This window comes from Lampris incognitus, chromosome 19, assembly GCF_029633865.1.
Source record: "Lampris incognitus isolate fLamInc1 chromosome 19, fLamInc1.hap2, whole genome shotgun sequence".
NCBI lineage: Eukaryota > Metazoa > Chordata > Actinopteri > Lampriformes > Lampridae > Lampris > Lampris incognitus.
Genome location: NC_079229.1, coordinates 28,572,902 through 28,593,224, shown reverse-complemented (window position 1 = coordinate 28,593,224; position 20,323 = coordinate 28,572,902). Strand labels below are relative to the sequence as shown.

At 48.3% G+C, this 20,323-nt stretch overlaps 1 protein-coding gene across 1 annotated transcript in view; it reads left to right on the top strand.

Moving 5' to 3' along the window:
* ptprn2 (protein tyrosine phosphatase receptor type N2) overlaps positions 1–20,323 on the top strand; it is a 192,591-nt gene that overhangs the window by 108,156 nt on the left and 64,112 nt on the right. The window contains exon 11 of the mRNA XM_056299232.1: positions 14,862–14,926. Coding sequence (XP_056155207.1) covers positions 14,862–14,926 — 65 coding nt within the window. The remainder of the gene's footprint in view (positions 1–14,861; positions 14,927–20,323) is intronic.

Here is a 20,323-nt window from a genome sequence, read left to right as displayed (position 1 = left end):
ACGTGATTCTTAGAGTACAGAAATGATAGCAAAATTGAAACTATCAAGGTCGGATGTTTTCCCATTTCTGAGACTAATTGCTACTATGCTAATGTTATGGAAGGTCAAGGGAGAATCGGTTTATCAGAACAGGACTCCTTTAAGAAAGAAAAACAGCAACGACAAAATAACCCACCCCAGAAAATAAGCCTACGTTACCGTGGATCAATACTTTTCCATCGCACGCTCAACATTGCTGGGGGCTCCTTCTCCTGCGTGACACGGAGCCCCTGCCATTCCTGTACCAATCGGTGGGCCCGAGCATCCGTGAGATGCATTGCTTCCTCCGCCAGGGGCTCTAATTAGACTGATAAGCAGTGCAACTGGAATCAGCCTGTCCCGGTAATCAGCCCCACGGAGCCCAGACAGACACCTAAATGAGGGGGAGATGAGCCGTGCAGCCCAACAGGTGTCCTTAAAAAGGCAAGGCGGTGCGCTCATACAATCCCCGGCTCGCTCATTTCTAGCCACTCGAAACCATACGAGTGATTGTGCGTTTGTGATTGTGCCTATTTGCCAGTTATGCTGTGCTATCTGAAGGTGTCCTTGACAGTGTTTTGTGCATGGGGGCTTTCAGAACCTATAGGGAAGTTGGGATTGAAACAAGAACAGTGACTTACTTTGAAAACAGCAGAGAGACTGTGGGGAAGGGTCGTTTACTGGGTTTGTGACAGCTGTCATAATGCATGGGCACTGTTGCGTGCACCATTTTCCAACAGATTTGTTTGGATAAAAAAAACAGTGGTCTGATATGTGTGTTTGGAGTTTGCATTCTTATGTTTAAGGCTCTGATTGGTGCGATGCGGAAAAACACAAAAGAAATCACAGAATGAATACATAAAAATGAATTTCAGACATAGGGGGTGAAAATGGCGACAGGCATGGGTGCAAGTCCATGAATACTGGGATGGCGTCCAGCGCTTTACCCGTGCCCCCGTCCATAGGTTTAGTGGTTGTGTCAGGAAGGGCATCCGATGTAAAAATTTTGCCAAATCGGTATGTGGATTGACAAGACCATACCGGATCGGTCGAGGCTCCATACGGGATTGGCTGAGGCCCGGGTTAACAACGGCCGCCATCATTGCTGTGCCCTCACAGGGTGCCGATGTAAACTAAAATCCGCTGTGGCGACCCCTGGGAAACAGAGAACTAGCGGAAAGAAGAAGAAGATAATAGGGGATGAAAGGGGTAGTCGCTCTCTGGTGGTAGTGTTCCTGTGGAGTGACCTAGCTTGACTTGTCCATAGAATTGATTAAAAAAGAAATCTCAGGCTACATTGTAATATTAAGGCAACAATGCCACTCAGACATCTTTATTGATTCTATCATTGTGCAGTTACAGACACCTTTTTCACATTTTTTTTGCGTTGATATTTGAACCATTTTTTTTTTATTTCATAGTTGGTCGCTGCAAAATCCCCAAACATATGTCAGTTCCAATAACTATGCTTGTGTGAATTTGTAATCATTTTTCAAAAAGAACCCATTGGTCAATAGAGAAATTAAAGGAGATTCTTCTCTGGGAAGATTGCGACCACTAGAGGGCGTATGTATCCCCCCCCCCACAAAAAAAACCCGAATATGCGGGGAATTTAGAGCTTTGGAGGCGGTTACTACAAAATTTGTGATTTCACAGGAATTTAAAGGGATTTATCCTCAGACTGTCTGTCGCTCTGCCTCGCAGGAACCCTGTCGCGCTCCTGTGTCATTGTGCACATGAGTGTGCACGTCACTGCTATATACACGTCAGTAAACACACATGAGTTTGCTGTTTAGGATAGAGGGGGGAAAAAAACCCTGACATGACCGGCATCACAGAGGACAACTCCTGAAACACATGGCCATTTTGCTTTTGTTTTTATTATTGTAGATGATTTCATGAATGGATGGTACAGCGGTGCAGTGGTTAGCGAGGTCGCCTCACAGCAAGAAGGTCCTGGGTTCGAGCCCCAGGATAGTCCAACCTTGAGGGTCGTCCGGGGTCATCCTCTGTGTGGAGTTTGCATGTTCTCCCCGTGTCTGCGTGGGTTTCCTCCGCGTGCTCCGGTGTCCTCCCACAGTCCAAAGACATATAGGTCAGGTGAATCGGCTGTACTAAATTGTCCCTAGGTGTGTGTGTGTGTGTGTGTGTGTGTGTGTGTGTGTGTGTGTGTGTGTGTGTGTGTGTGTGTGTGTGTGTGTGTGTGTGTGTGTGTGTGTGTGTGTGTATATCTCGGCCCTGTGATGGCCTAGGGGCCTGTCCAGGGTGTGTCCCCGCTTGCCGCCTAATGACTGCTGGGATAGGCTTCAGCATCCCCGCAACCCTGAGAGCAGGATAAGCGGTTAGGATGATGGATGGATGGATGGATGGATGGACGATTTCATGAACTTTGATACAATAAAAAAAAAGGTGTAAAAAGAGAAAAATCAAACCAAGAATGGGAAAAAAAGAAAATGCAGTTTGGGAAAAAATAAATCAGATTTCATCGGGCCCTATAATTGTCCCACGTTCACAACATGTCTTGCTCCTCTGTGCTGTTGCCACAGCAGAAGCAGCTGGTCAGCTTCAGACGCACAATCGCGATAATCACATTTTGCCCCGTAGCAACACTAACGAAACTTGGCCTTCTGATGCATCAGGCAAGCAAAACGCCAAATCATATCAAAACTAATACCGTCTCAGCAAGTCCTGTAAATGTCATACTCGTCACTGCGACACCTGCGTTAGCCTGTTGTGTTACACATTTCACTTTACGCCCAACACTCCCAGTTGGACACAGAAAGGCAACACAACTAGATTACCAGCGTGATTTAAGTGGAGGAGGTGCAGCCACGATGCCTTTGGGAGAAGGGAGGAGAGGCGGACAGATTGGATGGAGCGTCGTGTTATTTCATCCGATCTTCGGGGGAAAGCTGTGTGCTACTGGCGTGTGTGGGACTAGCAGGGAGGGTGTTGGATGGGGATTTACTTAGCGAAAGCTACTGACAGTGAACGTGTCCTTTACAAAATTAGCCTTAGTCCTGGTGAAAGCACCTTAAATACGTCGGTGAACTCTGTCAGACATGGACGGCCTCACAAACATAACGGAGCCACCAACGCGTTAGTTAGCATTAGTTAGCTGAACCGTTAGCTTTCATTTAAGAGCTATTTTTTAGTTTATGTTTTCCCTCTCAAAAACTAAAGTCCCTCCACAAACTTGACAACATGCTGTCATCTCCTTTAGAATAACTGGTAGATGAGGTCCTTTATCGTCCTGGGGAGGGTGAAGTTAAAAAAGTAATGTCAGATATCAACACATTGATGGCATTAAGGGAAGAGATGCTGCATGTACCTTCTTCACGTATTCATGAACATGGCAGAAATTAACCTGTTTATGAGCAATGGGCTCATATTCCTGAGGCCCAGGAAGAATAATGTTGTTTGATTTCTAATTTTTTAACATAAATTAAGTGTTGGGGTGGTTGAAAAAACACATTGCAAAGAAAAAATGTTAGAACTTGATTTATTTCAAATTTCACAACATGTCCACTGTAGTGGACAACCCCCCCCATGTGACGTCATTTTAAAGGCACATTTGTCCTCTTTAAGGGAAAACAGGACTGAATATAGTGGCATGTATAGTATGAGAGATATGAGCAAAAACACTACGTCCCCGACAGTGGACAATAATGACTTGCTGGGTCTCAAGAGGACATGAGACCACCTGAAATATTGAAGTTGTTTCTGTCTAACCTGCTCTCATATGTTTAGCTTATACCCCCCCCTTTCCCCCAAATTGTATCCAGCCAATTACTCCACTCTACCAAGCCGTCCCAGTCGCTGCTCCACCCCCTCTGCCGATCCGGGGTAGCTGCAGACTACCACATGCCTCCTCTGATACATGTGGAGTCACCAGCTGCTTCTTTTCACCTGACAGTAAGGAGTTTCACCAGGGGGATGTAGCGCATGGGAGGATTATGCTATTCCCCCCAGTCCCCCCCCCCCCGAACAGGTGCCCTGACCAACCAGAGGAGGTCATGGTGCAGCGACCAGAACACATACCCACATCCAGCTTCCCACCTGCAGACATGGCCAATTGTGTCTGTAGGGACGCCCGACCAAGCTGGAGGTAGCACGGGGATTTGAACCAGCGATCTCCGTGTTGGTAGGCAATGGAACAGACTGCTACACTACCCGGACGTCTAATAGTTTTTTTTCCCAACGAAATTACACTGCAGCCAAAGTCTTCTTGGGGCCCCCCCACCTCAGTCAACTTTTTAAAGCACTCTAAAACAGGAAGGAAATCATTGACAGTAGCACTTAATTAAAAACAATCAACAACTTTTTGATGTTTTTCTTTTGTTTGCTCTATTTTATTGATTTGTTTTAGGCAGCATAGTAGTACAAGCGTCAGAATCCATTTGTAATATTTATTTGTTGGCTTATAGCTGCGAGTGACACCTGTATGGATCTAGGTCAAAGAATGTTGGGTTTTTCTGTACATTATTAAACAAGGATTTGTAAGGTTGATGAATATTTTTGGTATTATATACTGTCTCTGCACTATTTACCAAAAAAATTCATTACTTTTGTCACCATTAATTATATATGTGATATTGCCCACTCTCAAATCTGAGATTACATTTGTGTGTGTGTGTGGGCGGGGGGGGGGTTCAGCAGCTCAATAACTTAAGGTGGTATATTGATGGCTGTATTTGCCTTCACCAGTCATGCTTGGAGAGTTTCTATTCTTTGTGCGTGGACAGAGCGTGCTTGCGTAAATGTGTAAATACTGCATGGCCAAAGCAAATTGCTTGGTGATAAGACATGTTTAGCCCTAAACCTAACCAAATCCGTCTGATGACTGCCAGAGCACACCTCTCCATACAAACACACATGCACACACACACACACACACACACACATATCCTTGCTGTCATATTGACCTGAGTGATGGCGTCTTTGATTTCTAATGACAGATGGAACAAATCTGCAGTAATTAGGTCACAGTAGGTTATTTTTTTTCCCATCTTTTGCTAAAATCATCCTTCACAGTTCCACACAATCAACCTGTGTTGGAAACTCAAAGTGGGCCATTAAAACATGCTCTGCCAAACCAGTATGAAACAACTCAATTCTTTACTTGAGGGGACCCCCCCCCCCAAAAAAAACCCTCCCTGGAGCCAATATGGGCGCCCTTTCCAGTTGAGCACGTCTGTGTTTCCAGTATCCATGCCTTATTATCTACAGACTCACTGAACCTCATATCCTGTTCTTCTGCTCACGCTGCCCGCCGTGTTTTTAAAGGCTGTTGTGTAATTATTACCGACCGATTCTCATTTCTGCAGCACGTCACTGGGCCAGTAGATGTGTCATATAATATTGTCATACATCTGTGGATATCATAAGGTGTGTGTGTGTGTGTGTGTGTGTGTGTGTGTGTGTGGTCATTTGACCACTCTCATCTGCTTAAAAGACGTGCAGTCCAATGTACACTTGTGCAGGATGTCCACACGAACGCGCCGTGGAAACCCTCTTAAACCACTCACTTGTTCAGTGAGAATCACAGGAATTGTGGATGAAGAAGAAGAGCTATGAAACGCTGTTTGCATGTGTGTGCGTGTGGGCTGTGCATGCATGCACTTGTGCACCCATGTCTGCTTGCACGCACACATGCTCGGCTCACACGGAGGTGCACGGTGATGGGCTGCATGTAGTCAGTGATGTGGTTAGTGATGTGGCGCCCTGCAGGAGACAATCTGCCAAGAAAGCCTGCAGGATAATTGCTGCCACAGTGACAGGTAGGGTTCTTTCCTCTGTAGCCACACTGGAAGTGTGTGTGTCTGTGTGTGTCTGTGTTTTGGCTTCTTCTTTGTGTGTGTGTGTGTGTGTGTCAGCTTTGCCACCCATTCCCCCAGTAAGCCTTTCCCCGGTAGGCTCTCTCTCCAGACGGTGGCAACATTCCAGATGTTGTCATCTCGTGTATCACCGGCACACCCAGGGAAGGGGAATGAGGCGTTTCCACACACGGGGCGCGAGTCTTAATCGTGTGGGTGTGACTTTTATCCGGGGAGAGACCTCTCGGTAATATTTTTGATCTAGGTTCCTGGTATTGTGTCGTACCAAACACTAAATACCTTTTCCATTAGGGAGCAAAGACGGCTGATCTTGAGCGCTCTGCGGGAAGCCTTTTTGCTAGGATAAGGTTTCCCAGAAGACGCTTTCAATGCCGCTTCTTCCATAAATACGGCGTCTGTACTGTAGCAGCCTGGTGACAGACAGGCTTTCTTCTGGGGGGGGGGGGGTTGTGTCTAAAAGGTCACGTTGAGACTCAGCGGCGCTGCTCCGCGCCGCGAGCACCTTCGGCTCCCCTCAGTTGTTTTAGAGACACGTTGTTTACCTCGTCAACACGGCGCACGCCGGGCATCACCCACCGAACGGGTCCGTTCCTTTTGAGCGGGCTGTCGGACGCGGTTCGCGCTGCATATGTCACACGTCCGCAGCTGGTCGTCTCTCGGGGGGAGGAAAAAGCAATGAAAACGATGTAGATGTGTGCCGGTGAGGATGTGGAGTGGCATCCGTGGGGGGTGGGGGGTGGGGGGGGTTCCTCCCACATCTGGAGGTGCCCTGCAGTCCAAGTCATTTGCCGATATTACTCCCCCACCCCCCGCCCCCCCAGATCTCCCGTAGTCCGTGAAGAATTGATGTCAGCACCTATCAAAGGGAAAATGCCTATTCTACACAGAGTGTCAGAGCAGCCACAATCTATTAATCAACCAGCAGCTAGAGAAACAGATAGTGTGTGTGTGTGTGTGTGTGTGTGTGTGTGTGTGTGTGTGTGTGAGAGAGAGAGAGAGATGACTATGTGTGTGTGTGTATATGCGTTCATATGCTAATTGTATGCACTGTGTGCACATGCTTGTGTGCACGTACATCTATACACATACACACACACGCACACACACACACACACACACACACACCCACCCATTTGCAGGACTGGCAAGGACTCATCCAGGTGTATTATTTGGCCGTCGTGGAGAGGGCCCTCTAATAAGGGAGGATCTAATTATGAATGTGTCATGCAAGTCCTACTGGAGAGAGGAAGCTAGCCTGTAATGTGTTTGATACCAGGGGCCATGGCGGGGTCCGCAGGGCCCGTGGCGCATGCTGATGTGGCGTCCACGGCGCCGAACAGGTTCTGGAACTGAAGCGGGGGGTGGCTCACTTCATCTCCCGTCTCCCTGCACCCTGTTGCGTTGAACCCCCTTTTTTTTTTAATCTTTTAACACAGTGCGTACTTTATGTTGTGTAAAACAGGAAGTGGGCAAAACCAGGAAATTTGTTTTGGCAGCTCATAAAAAACAAACAAACAAGCAAAAACAAACAACAAACGCTCGGCCGGCGTGATAAGCCGCTACTTTTTGCAGGATATTTGAAAAGGTACTATATTCGGTTACGGTGCGGGCAGCCGGCGGGGGCTTCTGTGTTGCGTTGATCAAGTACGAGGAGCAGCAGTTGGTTTTGCAGCGGGGGTCGGTTTCTCCACAGGAAGTGATCGATCAGGGGAACATAAACAATAAGCCAGCCAGGTCCCCCTGCTGTTCACAGCGTGGCGCCAGCATGTGACAGACATGGCGCCGTATGATTGGCACCGCTGATTGGACATTACAGTTTAAATGATGTCACCGATACGGCGCCGCTAGGCAGACCGGCGGAGGGAGCGGCGAGCGTCTTTTTATCTGTTTATCCATCTTTTTTGGCTTTGTTTTATCCAACGCAGCTGAATTTTCTCTCCCCGTTACCTCACTTGTACGCATCGACTCATATACTAGCCAATCGAATGAAGACTGTGGGAGGAGCTCGGATTTCTACGTATCAGTACTGTTTTTAGCAATGAGGTGATGCAAAATTGATCATCTGCATCCTGATCCCCCCCCCTTCTTGTATCAAGCAGGTTACGGTCCGAGACACACCCCGTCTGAATTAGCATCTAGATGGGCCACGATGACGGTGACGGCGGCGGCGGCGGTGTCTCGGTCGGACACCGTTTCCCCGACGCCACCACGGCGACGGCGGGGGGAAGGAGAAGGTTGAAGTGTCTTGTTATTACCAAGCCACTCTTTTATCCCTCGGCTCCCCCTCTTGGATTTTCCACCTCGTGTGCCTCTGTTTCATTTGGCGGTTTTCTCAGAGGCACCGGGCCCTTTGATTTGGCGTCTTGATTTATAAAAGCACGAGGAGCAGAATAACAATTACTGTGCCTGAAGAAGAGGAGGGGGGAGAGGGGGGGCGCCAGGGGAAGAGTACGGGCGTATACGGCGGGCCCCGCCGTCACAGAAAGTCTGCCTTGCTTGGCAGCAGCGTCAGGGCCAGGATGAGTTTCAAGAGGGCCATAAGCCCGCTGGAAGTGATGAACCGACAAGCCGTGGAAAAGCGAAAGCAATATCTGTGAACTGTTTTCCATTTTCAGACGCATTAACATGCAGTTTCCCAATAAGATGTAAAGGGGTCACATGCATGTGATGTCATGTGATGTGTGGAATATGTAATGGAGACGCCATTGGACGGGTATGGAGATTGCAAGGCAGCATTGTACTAGAACGGTGACTAAAGAATGGAAAGGTCTTACCGTGGGTGGGGGTGGGGGGTTCCCACCATGCACACCAATTTCCTCTGTCTCTGTCCCTCTTTCCTTGTCTGTCTCTCTCTCTTTCTGTCTCTCTGCCTGACCTTGCCTCATTTTCTTTCTGCTGCTTGGTCTCTTCTCTACATCTCGCTTTAGCCGTCTACCTGCCTGTCTGTCTCGCTCTCAATCTTTCTCTCTCTTTAGCTCTGTTTCTGTCTTTGTGTCCGTCTCTCTCAACAACACACACACACACACACACTCCCTCTTTCTTCTTGTCCCCTGTCTTCTATGTCTGTTTGTCTCTCCGTCTGTATCTGTGTCAATGTCTTTCTGTCTTTCTCACCCCTCCCCAGTCCGTCTGTCTTTCGCTTGATCTGTCTGTCGGTCTCTGTACCTCACTCATTCTTTCTGTCTTTCTTTTCTGTCTGTCTTTCTCTCTGTGTCTCTCACCGTCTCTCTCGCTGTTTCTGTCTCTCTCTCTCTGTCTCTCTCTCTCTCTCTCGCTCTGTCTGTCTGTCTGTGTCTGTGTCTGTCTGTGTCTGTCTCTCTGCAGTGATATATACAGGACAGCTATCATATGCAGAGGGAGAAAGTGATGGGCGGGAATGGCAGCTTTAATATCAGAGCGATTGCCTGCTGATAAGGCTAACGGCTGTGGAGAGGCGTGAGCGTCAGCCCTCCTCCGCAATAAACACTTTCATTTTGTTTGGTCGCAGTGACGGATGTAGAGATGGATGCGGTGAATAGACGACCCGAGGATCACAGAGGAGAGAGAGAGAGAGAGAGAGAGAGAGAGAGAGAGAGAGAGAGAGAGAGAGAGAGAGAGAGAGAGGGAGAGAGAGGAAATAGATGGAATGGATTTGAATGCCGTCCGGTATTAAGAGATCAGTCAGATGGAGGTGAAGTATGTATTTTGTCAACCATACGCCTCCATTTGGTTGGAGTGGCAATGTTACGGTCACGTGACGGCGTCGGCTGCCTCGCCGCGTAGACATGCAAAACACTTACACCCCGGGTGATTTGTTTTCCAATATTGAATTCACACCGGTACAAAACAATAACGGCCCAACGCCGTATCTCAGGAAAATTGATATATATATTCATGAATTTAAGCACAGATCACTGCCGTCGCCATGATAACCATTTTCAAGCTATTAGAATCTATGATGAGCGTCGCGCAAATTATCCGAGCCTGCACATACGGCAGAGCAGCGCTACATTTTAACCAAATGACCTGCAGCCACTTGACACTGTGTTGCCAGTGTATGCTGAAGAGAAATGTAAAGGGCAGATAAAACACAGGGAAGTGTTGTGTGTGTGTGTGTGTGTGTGTGTGTTGTGTGTGTGTGTGTGTGTGTTGTGTGTGTGTGTGTTTAGGCCAAGGACATGGTGACTTGTTCCTCAGGAGTGCAGATCAAAGCTGCAGCTATTCAACCCCCTTAAGAAATGCCTTGCCCAGTAGACCTGTAGCAGCCAGGGCAGTGAGTTGTGATGTTAAACCACACTCCTGCTCAGCCGTTACTGCACCGTTTCTTCTGCTAGAACAAACACGCACCGGTCGTCATGCAGGAGGCGACAACTTGTGAAAACAGATGTGGGCACTCAACTCAAAGGACGGACATCAAAGTGCATATAGTTTGTATTCAAAAAAGGCTTAACAGGCATCTGGGTAGTGGGGCGGTCATCTGGGTAGTGGGGCGGTCCGTTCCGTTGCCTACCAACACGGGGATCACCGGTTCATATCCCCGTGTTACCTCCGGCTTGGTCGGGCATCCCTATAGACACAATTGGCTGTGTCTGTGGGTGGGACGCCGGATGTGGGTACGTGTCCTGGTCGCTGCAGTAGGACCTCCTCTGGTTGGTCTGGGCGCCTGTTCAGGGGGGAGGGGGAACTGGCGAAACTCCTCACCGTCAGGTGAAAAGAAGCGGCTGGTGACCCCACATGTATCGGAGGAGGCGTGTGGTAGTCTGCAGCCCTCCCCGGATCAGCAGAGGGGGTGGAGCAGCGACCGGGACAGCTCGGAAGAGTGGGGTAATTGGCCGGGTACAATTGGGGAGAAAAAGGGGGTGAATTCCCGCCCCCCCAAAAAAAAAGGCTTAACATGGGAGGAAAAAAACAGACGACCCTTCTGCACACCCAGACTCCAGACCAACTTGTTTGACGTTATTTTTTAACTAGTTGTGAAAGAATGTAATATAGTTTTAAATGTTAATGACATTCACGGCACCTAAGATACACAGTTGCAAACCGGCAGTCACGTATTTGGTTTATTTCATTCCATTCCAGTTCTTCCCACTTAGGACGGTTATTTATTTAGGAAGGACGTGTGTAGAAATATTCAGAAGCAGAAGCAGAACTGATACTTGTCCGGCCGTAATAAATATTTGGGGAATGCTAATTCTTTATTTTGACCTACTATTGGAAATAGTTTAGTTTTGACAACTTTCCCTCTAAAAACCTGTTATCGGTCAGCTTTTTACCAGTATTACTGATAATTTTATTATTGTGTCCTGTGCAGCTGCTCATCCGTTATCAGGGAGGTTTTTGCAGAGCTAAGAACTTTGCCAACAAAAACTTGAAGGCAATATTGAATAAGAAAACATTAAACTAAGTTCTTTTTTCGAGGCAGGGGGGGGCTTTCCCCCCCTTTTTCTCCCTAATTGTACTTGGCCAGCCATCCCACTCGCTGCTCCAACCCCTCTGCCGATCCGGGGAGGGCTGCAGACTAACCACACGCCTCCTCCGATACATGTGGGGTCGCCAGCCGCTTCTTTTCACCTGACAGTGAGGGGTTTCACCAGGGGGACGTAGCAGGTGGGAGGATCACGCTATTCCCCCCGTTTCCCCCCTCTCCCTGACCGGGCGCCCCGGCTGACTGGAGGAGGCACTAGTCTAGCGACCAGGACACATTCCCATATCCGGCTTCCCACCTGCAGACACGGCCAATTGTGTCTGTAGGGACGCCCGACCAAGCCGGAGGTAACACGCGGATTCGAACCACCGGTCCCCGTGTTGGTAGGCAACGGAATAGACCGCCACGCTACCCGGACACCCCCGACTAAGTTCGTTTCTAAAGTATATAAGTCCTTCAACCACAAGCAGGCAGAGATGTCTTGTGTATGAAACATCTTTGGACAAACCCCCCCCCCCAAAAAAAAAAAAAACAGAGGTACTTTCAACTGAGCTCGTGAAGAATGGTGCACATAGCAGAAAAAAGCGGGGGGGGGGGGGTGTACTGTGCATCTTCTCCGTTGATGTCTGATGATATGAGTCGGGGGGGCCAATGTGACTTGGAGAGCAGCGAGATAAAACAAACAGCAGGGATCAGATCTGGATGTGCGAGATCTGAGTAGATAGACTCAGACAACGCCTATTAAAATGGTCAGAGGAGCCAGTCTGAAATGAGACCTGACATCCCTTTTCCACAGTCTGTCAGGACTATTTGGGGGCTAATTTGAAGCTTGCGAAATCGGGGTGTGCGTGTGTGTGCACCAGAGAGTGAGAGAGCAAAAAAGAGAGAGCGAGAGAGCAAAAGAGGAGGTGAGAGAGTAGAAGAAGAAGAGAGAGACAACACTGCAGGGAAGTTAATACGGCGAGTGAGCAGAGTAACCGGCCCCGGGCTGTTATCTGTACAGTCAGCGGCAGAACAAGCAATCCATCGGTTACATTCTCACCGAGCCCCGCATCCAGTTGCCGGCTAATGACTTTGGCAAGTACAGTGTATTTACATTTAAAGTGGCTGTTGTGAGCCTCTCCAATTCCCCCAGGTTGATTGGAGAGTCCTCGGCTTTGATTCACAAGTAAATACTGACCTTCAGGCTTCTTCGGTCTCACCGTAAGACAGTTTATGTCAGCTTGTCACTCAAAACCCATGCTGTAGCCGGAACGACACCCACATGTGTGTGTGTCTGTGTGTGTGTGTGTGTGTGTGTGTGTGTGTCTGTTGATTCCGGGCTAATCTTTCTTAGTCTGACTCATGATGTGCTGTGACCCCCAGAGGGGCCCTCATTAAGACCAAAACATTGTGTGACCTTTTAGTTGCTCCGCTGCTTTCCCCACCCACACCCTCACCCAGCTGAGCCTAATTACCTCGCTCATTACGCCACCCCCCTAAATAGCACCAGCGGTGAGCGGGGCATTACGGCTTACTGCGGCCGCGCGAACGGAAACTCGACCGCGGCCGAACACGGGGGGGGGGGGGGGGGGGGAGAAGCGACGTGAAATTAAGGAGGGTTTTCGTACCGAGGCGTGCCGGACGAAGGCCCTGCTCATCCCTCGCCTGGATGTAATGATGGCGGATTTACTTCCCCCGGGGTGGTCCTCTTGTCCCCCCCCCCCCTTGCTTTGTTCCCCTTCTTTCCATGCAAACGGGGGATGTTAGGCAAAACTTCAGAAAACTCGAGTGAATTTCAATGCAAATCAAGTGTGTGTCCATTGACAGGATGAAGGTGATTCAACAAGCTCGCTGTACGTGTCGGACCACCATCACAAGCCTTTAACAGACACAGCGACTCGCCCCAAAGGAAATTCTTGCCCCTGGGGCGGGGGGGGGGGTTTGAAAAGCCCGCTTCCATCACAGTTTATCGCATATCTACCTTAACGCCGACCTTCCCCGCCGATACTTGAGCGTTCCCGTCGAGCTTTTTTGTATTCCGTCCACCCATCCACTATCCAAACCGCTTGTCCTACTCAAGGCCGCGGAGATGCAGGGATGCCGGAGCCTGTCCCAGCAGTCACTGGGCTTTTCGGATTCACGATCGCGAAACCTGCATCGAATTATCTTGATGCAGACGCACTTCACGATCCTCACGCGGCGTCACGTAGCCGTTCAAAGCAAGAATTTGTGAACGTCTTTGTTTTACCCCCCCCCCCCGCCCCCCGTTTCCCCCTCTTTTAGCCGTCTTTTCCGAAGGTCCAGTAACGCAAAAGATGTCCGCTTCGCGGCCATGTTGATGAGCTGATCAAGTGACTGCTAATTCTGAGGCCCCCGAATAACTGAAGGGAGAGAGAGAAAGAAAGAGGGGAAAGAAAAGATAGGAAGATGGAGACGGCCATGTTTTTGATAATGAATATCCTTAAAGGGGTGCGTTCAAGCAGACCGGATGCTGCATGCATTGTTGACCGAGTGGAATCATCGGGATAGATTAAAATACTAATTAATCAGGCCCTCGCTGAATTTGGAGTGCGAGGTAGGGTTCAGCTCTTCAGGGCCATTTGCATAGCCTTCATCTAGGGAAATGGGATTTTAAAGGACCCCCCCCCCCCCACTCTTACTCTCTCTCTCTCCCTCTCTTTTGTTTTAATGCTCACTTTCTTTTTCCATTACCAATCACATTCACATGCTAACAAACTCAATTAAAATTACGCTCAGTCCCCCCCCCCCCCCGCTTTCGCTCAATAATTTGGCAAAATCTATTAAGACCCCTTTGAGTTTGTTTTTCAATATAGATGTCGCTATGAAATTTGGGGGGGGGGGGTGCAGCCGCCAACCGTCGGAAAAAACAAAGTCAGCGAAAGGTGTGTGATCTTGAACGCTTGCTACGTAACGTTGCCTCTTTTTTTTTTTACCGCCATCTGCATGAGAATATGCCTCCAAAACAAAAGGCCGCCGCATTTGATAAGATCAATAGATCCGAGAATCAAACCCGCGTTGTGCGTTAAATTGCCTCGCGAACAAAGGCGGGCGCTCACATCAGTCTGCAATCACTTCATCCGTTTGTGTTTTTTTTTGTTTTCCTCCAAAATCTCCGTTTGGTCCATTTTTTGTATAATGTGCAAGTATACGGTATATAAACCCTTGATACACATGTGAGTGATTTCCTTTCTTTTCTTTTTTTTTTTCTTTTTGGCGGAGGTTGTGCTCTGGTCTCTCAAAATACATTTCCACTATTATTAAACTGAACCAAATCCCACCTCGCATCACAAGTCTAACCGGAGGCAAACCTTGTGAAGTGTGAAGGCTCGCCACGGCCGTGGTTTCGCCGGCCCTGCTGACGGAGGTTTCTCTGAGCGGCTGCTGGTCGATTTCTGACCAGTTTGACATCTGACTCACCAGACTACCCACATTGCATCACGCCCTGTTTGACGAACGGCTTGTTCTGCACAGCCGCTCAGGAACTAAAAAACCCGCTACTTTGTCATCCGCTGCTCATGGGGGTGCGCACGAGCATGCACGTACAGACAGACACACACACACTCACTCATACATCTCCTCTACTTTTGTCTCCCATATAGTTGAACAGAAGAAGCAGCTGGGGAAAGAGACGGGCCTGAAGATAGTGGAGGCCGGAGTCAGTGATGTAAGTCATGCTCACAAAAATTATATATATATGTGTGTGTGTGTGTGTGTGTGTTTATATCAGATCATCCATTATTCAGAAGCATGTGAGAAAGGGAGCTTGTATCTGTTTGTGTGTGTGTGTGTGTATGTGTGCGTGTGTGTGTGTGTATATAACTTTTAACAAAGTTTTATATATATATATATATATATATATATATATCAACACAGATACAGGAAAAAAAGTTTTTATACATTGCAGTACACATTGCAGTATATAATGCTTTGCAGTACCTGCAATGCATTAAAACTTTTTTCCTGTATCTGTGTTGATAAATATATATATATATCAACACAGATACAGGAAAGAAGATTTTAATACTGTTTTCCTGTATCCATGTTGATATTACGCTCCTCATTAGCTGAGCACTCACAACACCATTGACGGTTTCGGAAAAAACGCTATATATATATATATATATATATATATACTATATGTGTGTGTGTTTGTGTGTATGTCAGATGTCAGATCATCCATTATTCAGAAGCAGTGAGAAAGGGAGAGTGTATCTGTATCTGTGTGTGTGTGTGTGTGTGTGTGTGTGTGTGTGTGTGTGTGTGTGTGTGTGTGTGTGTGTGTGTGTGTGTGTGTGTGTTTCCGTGTTGACGAAGCTCGCCGGCGCAGAAGTCGCTCGTTGATTTCGACTCGTCCTGGCGCTCATTACGTACCTGCAGCTTCGGCCATGCAGCCAAACGTTAATCTTCCACAGAAGCTAATTCCAAATGCATATCGCTGTAAGTGTGCTTATTTGATTACCGCCGCCCCCCCCCCCCCCCCCGGGTATTAACGTCATTTCGGTCTCCGCAAACTTGTGTCACCATGGCAAATAAACCACAACAAGACAAAAGCCCTGTGCGTTTAAAAAAAAACAAAAAAACAAAAACTTAAACCAAGTGTTGATGGCAGTCTGAGAGCAACAATAAGCAGATTATCTGGAGTGCTGCCACTTTGGCGGGAGCCCCGGTGCTCCTGTGACATATTCATTGGGGGAAATTAAGAGGAGGGCAGGAGAACACTTCTGATGATCCAGATGAAAGGAGTGGAGACGTGTATTCATTCAGCACTGATAAATATTCATACTGTATGTATCAGAGGTAAGGATCTAATCAAGCGCCCATTGATGCATCGGAGTCCTCCTTGCTCGCCTGGTAAATGAGTTTCTCTATGGAAATGAGACAGACAGCCTGAGAGACCCCCCTGATCACGAGGCATGCTGGGAGCTAAATGGATGTGGCCCGTGCATCACAGGACAGTCACCATTGGCAACCGGCGTCGCGTGTAGTTATGGACCGGGTGCCCCCCCCCCCCCCCCCCCATCTTGGTTTTCTCTGTTCCGTTGTCTTCTCTTGGCGCCGCTGTCTTTCATCACCCATCTGCCTCCTTACTTATCTCCCCTCAGCCTCCCCCCCACTCCCCCAAACACCTCATTTTCTCTCATCATATTCCATATATTGTTCCTTTGTCAGCTTCATGACAATAATCTCTCATTCGCCTTCTCTCTTTTCCTGTCACAGTGACTTTTGTCCTCCTCCTCTTCATCCGTCCTTCGTCACCTCCCTTTCACTCTTTATTCCCCACCCTCTCTGTCTCTCCCTCTCTCTCTTGTGGACTGACTCCTGCGCTTAACCGGTACTGGTGCATGGCTGTGATTTGTCATATTGGGCCTATTTGTAGATAATTAGCCGCAATCATAGCCCCTCCGCAGGGGCCGGTGTAAAGGAGGGAGAGGGGGTGGGAGGAGGGACCCGGTTGGGGAGGAAGAAGGAAGAATCTGTCTTCCTCCTCGTGGCAGGAAGTACGGGGGGGGGTGTCTGCGACAGACTGTCGCTGTCAAAATGCATGTTGGAAGAAAAACAGTGTTTACTTTACCACAAATGAAGAGATGGGCAAGTATACTCCTCCCTCATCCCTCATGGAGTGTTTGTTAGCGGCATCGTGGAAACGGCTCAAATCTATCCGTGGCGTCCAACTAGCTTGCAGCCGATGACGGTGTGTCAAGGAGAATGTTGGGAAATCTGTAGAAAGAGAGCGGATGTTGACAAGAGGGCCCCTGGAGTGGGTCCTCCAAATACATTAATTTAAAGGGGGTTGAACTGAAAGACTTGCTTTCTGATTCGGTATCCATATAATTGACCAGCGTTGTGAGCAAACATGTGCCAGACGTTACAGAATGGATCTCTGCAGCGTTCATCGGGGGGGGGGGGGGGGGGCAAAAACACAAGTGCGGCGGATATTTTTCCACCTTTGGACTTGTTTCTGTAATTTTGTTTGCCATTGTGCATATTGGTTATGATAGCATTTAACATAACAGCTTCACTGTGGAGATTTTGGGCACGGGACCACCGCTGGACTCGGCTTTACAACGGCCTCTTTCCAGGCAACTGAACACAAGTGTCAGACATGTTTCAACAAATTCATTTAACTCAGTTATTTAAATCATGCAATTGGAAGTGAAAGTCCATCCATCCATCCGTCCATCCATCCATCCATTATCCGAACCGCTTATCCTGCTCTCAGGGTCGCGGGGATGCTGGAGCCTATCTCAGCAATTATTGGGCGGCAGGCGGGGAAACACCCTGGACAAGCCGCCAGGCTATCACACAGGGCGCCCAACACACACACACACACACACACACACACACACACACACACACATTCATACCTAGGGGCAATTCAGTACGGCCGATTCACCTGACCTACATGTCTTTGGACTGTGGGAGGAAACCGGAGCCCCTGGAGGAAACCCACACAGACACGAGGAGAACATGCAAACTCCACACAGAGGATGACCCGGGACAACCCCAAGGTTGGACTACCCCGGGGCTCCACCCCAGGACCTTCTTGCTGTGAGGCGACCGCGCTAACCACTGCACCACCGTGCCGCCTGGAAGTGAAAGTGAAACATCCAGTATTATCAATGGTCATCACATCACTGAGCTACTCCCTGGCTCAGCTTGCAGGATTGACCAGCCTATACTTACCATAGGCATCTGAGGCCTGCCCTATACGCTGAATACACAACTGTGTAGGGCCCCACAATCTTTTTTTTTTTTTGTAGAAAGTTGCCAGGAGCCATAGAGCCAGTCAGTGGCTCTGACCCACTACAAGAGACCCCCTCCTCAATGGATAGATCATGTCAGTGGACGGGTTTGATTGGCGCAGGTGCTGCAGCAACTGTCCAATCAATCATTAAGCTGCTTAAGTACAAGATGATGGCGCCACCAAGACGCAAGTACTCCTCCGGCGCTGCCAAAAGAAACATGAAGGAAATGAAGACAGAGAGCAGAAGTCAGGATTCAGGTATGTGTCATGGAGTCGTTCGTCGCAAATGAAGGAATTGATACAGGCGTTCTTTAGGAATTCACAGGTGAATTCTCTCTCTCTCTCTCTCTCTCTTTCTCTCTCTCTCTCTCTCTCTCTCTCTTTCTCTCTCTCTCTCTCTCTCTCTCTCTCTCTCTTTCTCTCTCTCTCTCTCTCTCTCTTTCTCTCTCTCTCTCTCTCTTTCTCTCTCTCTCTCTCTCTCTCTCTCTCTCTCTCTCTCTCTCTCTCTCTCTCTCTCTCTCCTCTCTCTCTCTCTCTCTCTCTCACACACACACAGTCAAACAGCTTTAGGGAAACCACAGATTGCCAGGTTTTAAAGATGGATGTTTCCGCCATATTACTTTTTAAACGTGTTTTGAAACGTTTTCTTTTCCTCGTCTTATCTTTTGCCCAGTTTTATTTTTGCCCATAGAATTATTAATTACGTTTTGGACTTAATTTTGTCACGATAGATATCTGGCTTTTATCATCAGACAGTCGCGGTGATGCAACTTCTTGTGCGGCTGCCGCTCCGCCTCTGGCTGAGCTGACAGCGTCGTAGCTCCTCTGGCATCAAACTGGAATCTGTTTGTGTCGTTTCTCACATTTGGTCACGTGTTTCTCATGGATTGTATTATGGTATTTACAGGATGTTGTCATGGGTAGTTGAGAGCCCATTAAGCATAATTAAATCCCTCCAGTCATCCTGGCAAGCTTCATTTAAAGACAGTGGAAAAGTTTTTTCTATGCACTGGAAAATACTCTGTTTGTGCACGAAAGGTAACTGGGAAATCACCTTATTGGAGGAATTACAGATAACATGTATTGGAGGAATTACAGATAACATGTATAACAGAATGTTAGTTTCTTCCATGTTGTGGGTGTAGTATGTACTCATTCATACCTCACATCAACAGTGTTAATTTTTTCTATTCATTGAGTGAGCTCTGTTGTCGTTTTAGATTATTCTGAATTGTATGACTGCTGCTGAGTTTGATTACATTTTCATTTAAGATTTTCATTGGGAGTGATGAAGAAGGACAGGATGAAGGTCGGTATATTAGGGGGACAGCTCAGGTTGGACAGTTTGGAGACAAAGCAAGAGAGGCAAGATTGAGATGGTTTGGACATGTGTGGAGGGGAGATGCTGGTTATATTGGGGGAAGGAGGGCTGAATATGGAGCTGCCAGGGAAGAGGAGAAGAGGAAGGCCAAAGAGGAGGTTTATGGATGTGGTTAGGGAGGACATGCGGGTGGCTGGTGTGACAGAGGAAGATGCAGAGGACAGGAAGCGATGGAAACGGATGAGCCGCTGTGGCGACCCCTAACGTGAGCAGCCAAGAGTAGTAGTAGTAGTATGACTGCTGCATGAGTGTTGGCCGGTTTGTGTTGTTTTTCCTGCCAACATACCTGTTGTCAGGAGTTGTATCACCCTCATTTTTCGCTGACAGTTTCGAAAGACTTTGTGCCGTGAGGACGTGCTGAGACCTCTGATTTAAGGTCTGAGGGCATAATTCTTAATGAACTTCTATTGAATGAAGGCATTTTTTGGGGGGGGGATTCCCCCCCCCTTTTTATCCCCAATTGTACTTGGCCAATTACTCTATTTTCCGAGTCGTCCCGGTCGCGTGCTCCACCCCTCTCCTGCCGATCCGGGGAGGGCTGCAGACCACCACATGCCTCCTCAAATACATGTGGCGTCGCCAGCCACTTCTTTTCACCAGACAGTGAGGAGTTTCACCAGGGGGACGTAACGCGTGGGAGGATCACGCTATTCCCCCAGTTCCCCCTCCTCCCCAAACAGGCCGCCCCGACCGACCAGAGGGGGCAACTAGTGCAGTGACTAGGACACATACCCACATCTGGCTTCCCACCCACAGACACGGCCAATTGTGTCTGTAAGGACGCCAACCAAGCCAGAGGTAACATGGGTATTCAAACCAGCGATCCCCATCATAGTAGGCGACGGAATAGACCGCTACACTGTCCGGATGCCCCGAATGAAGGCATGTTTACTACAAATGTATGTTTTGTGTATTAATGTCATGCAAGGATTATG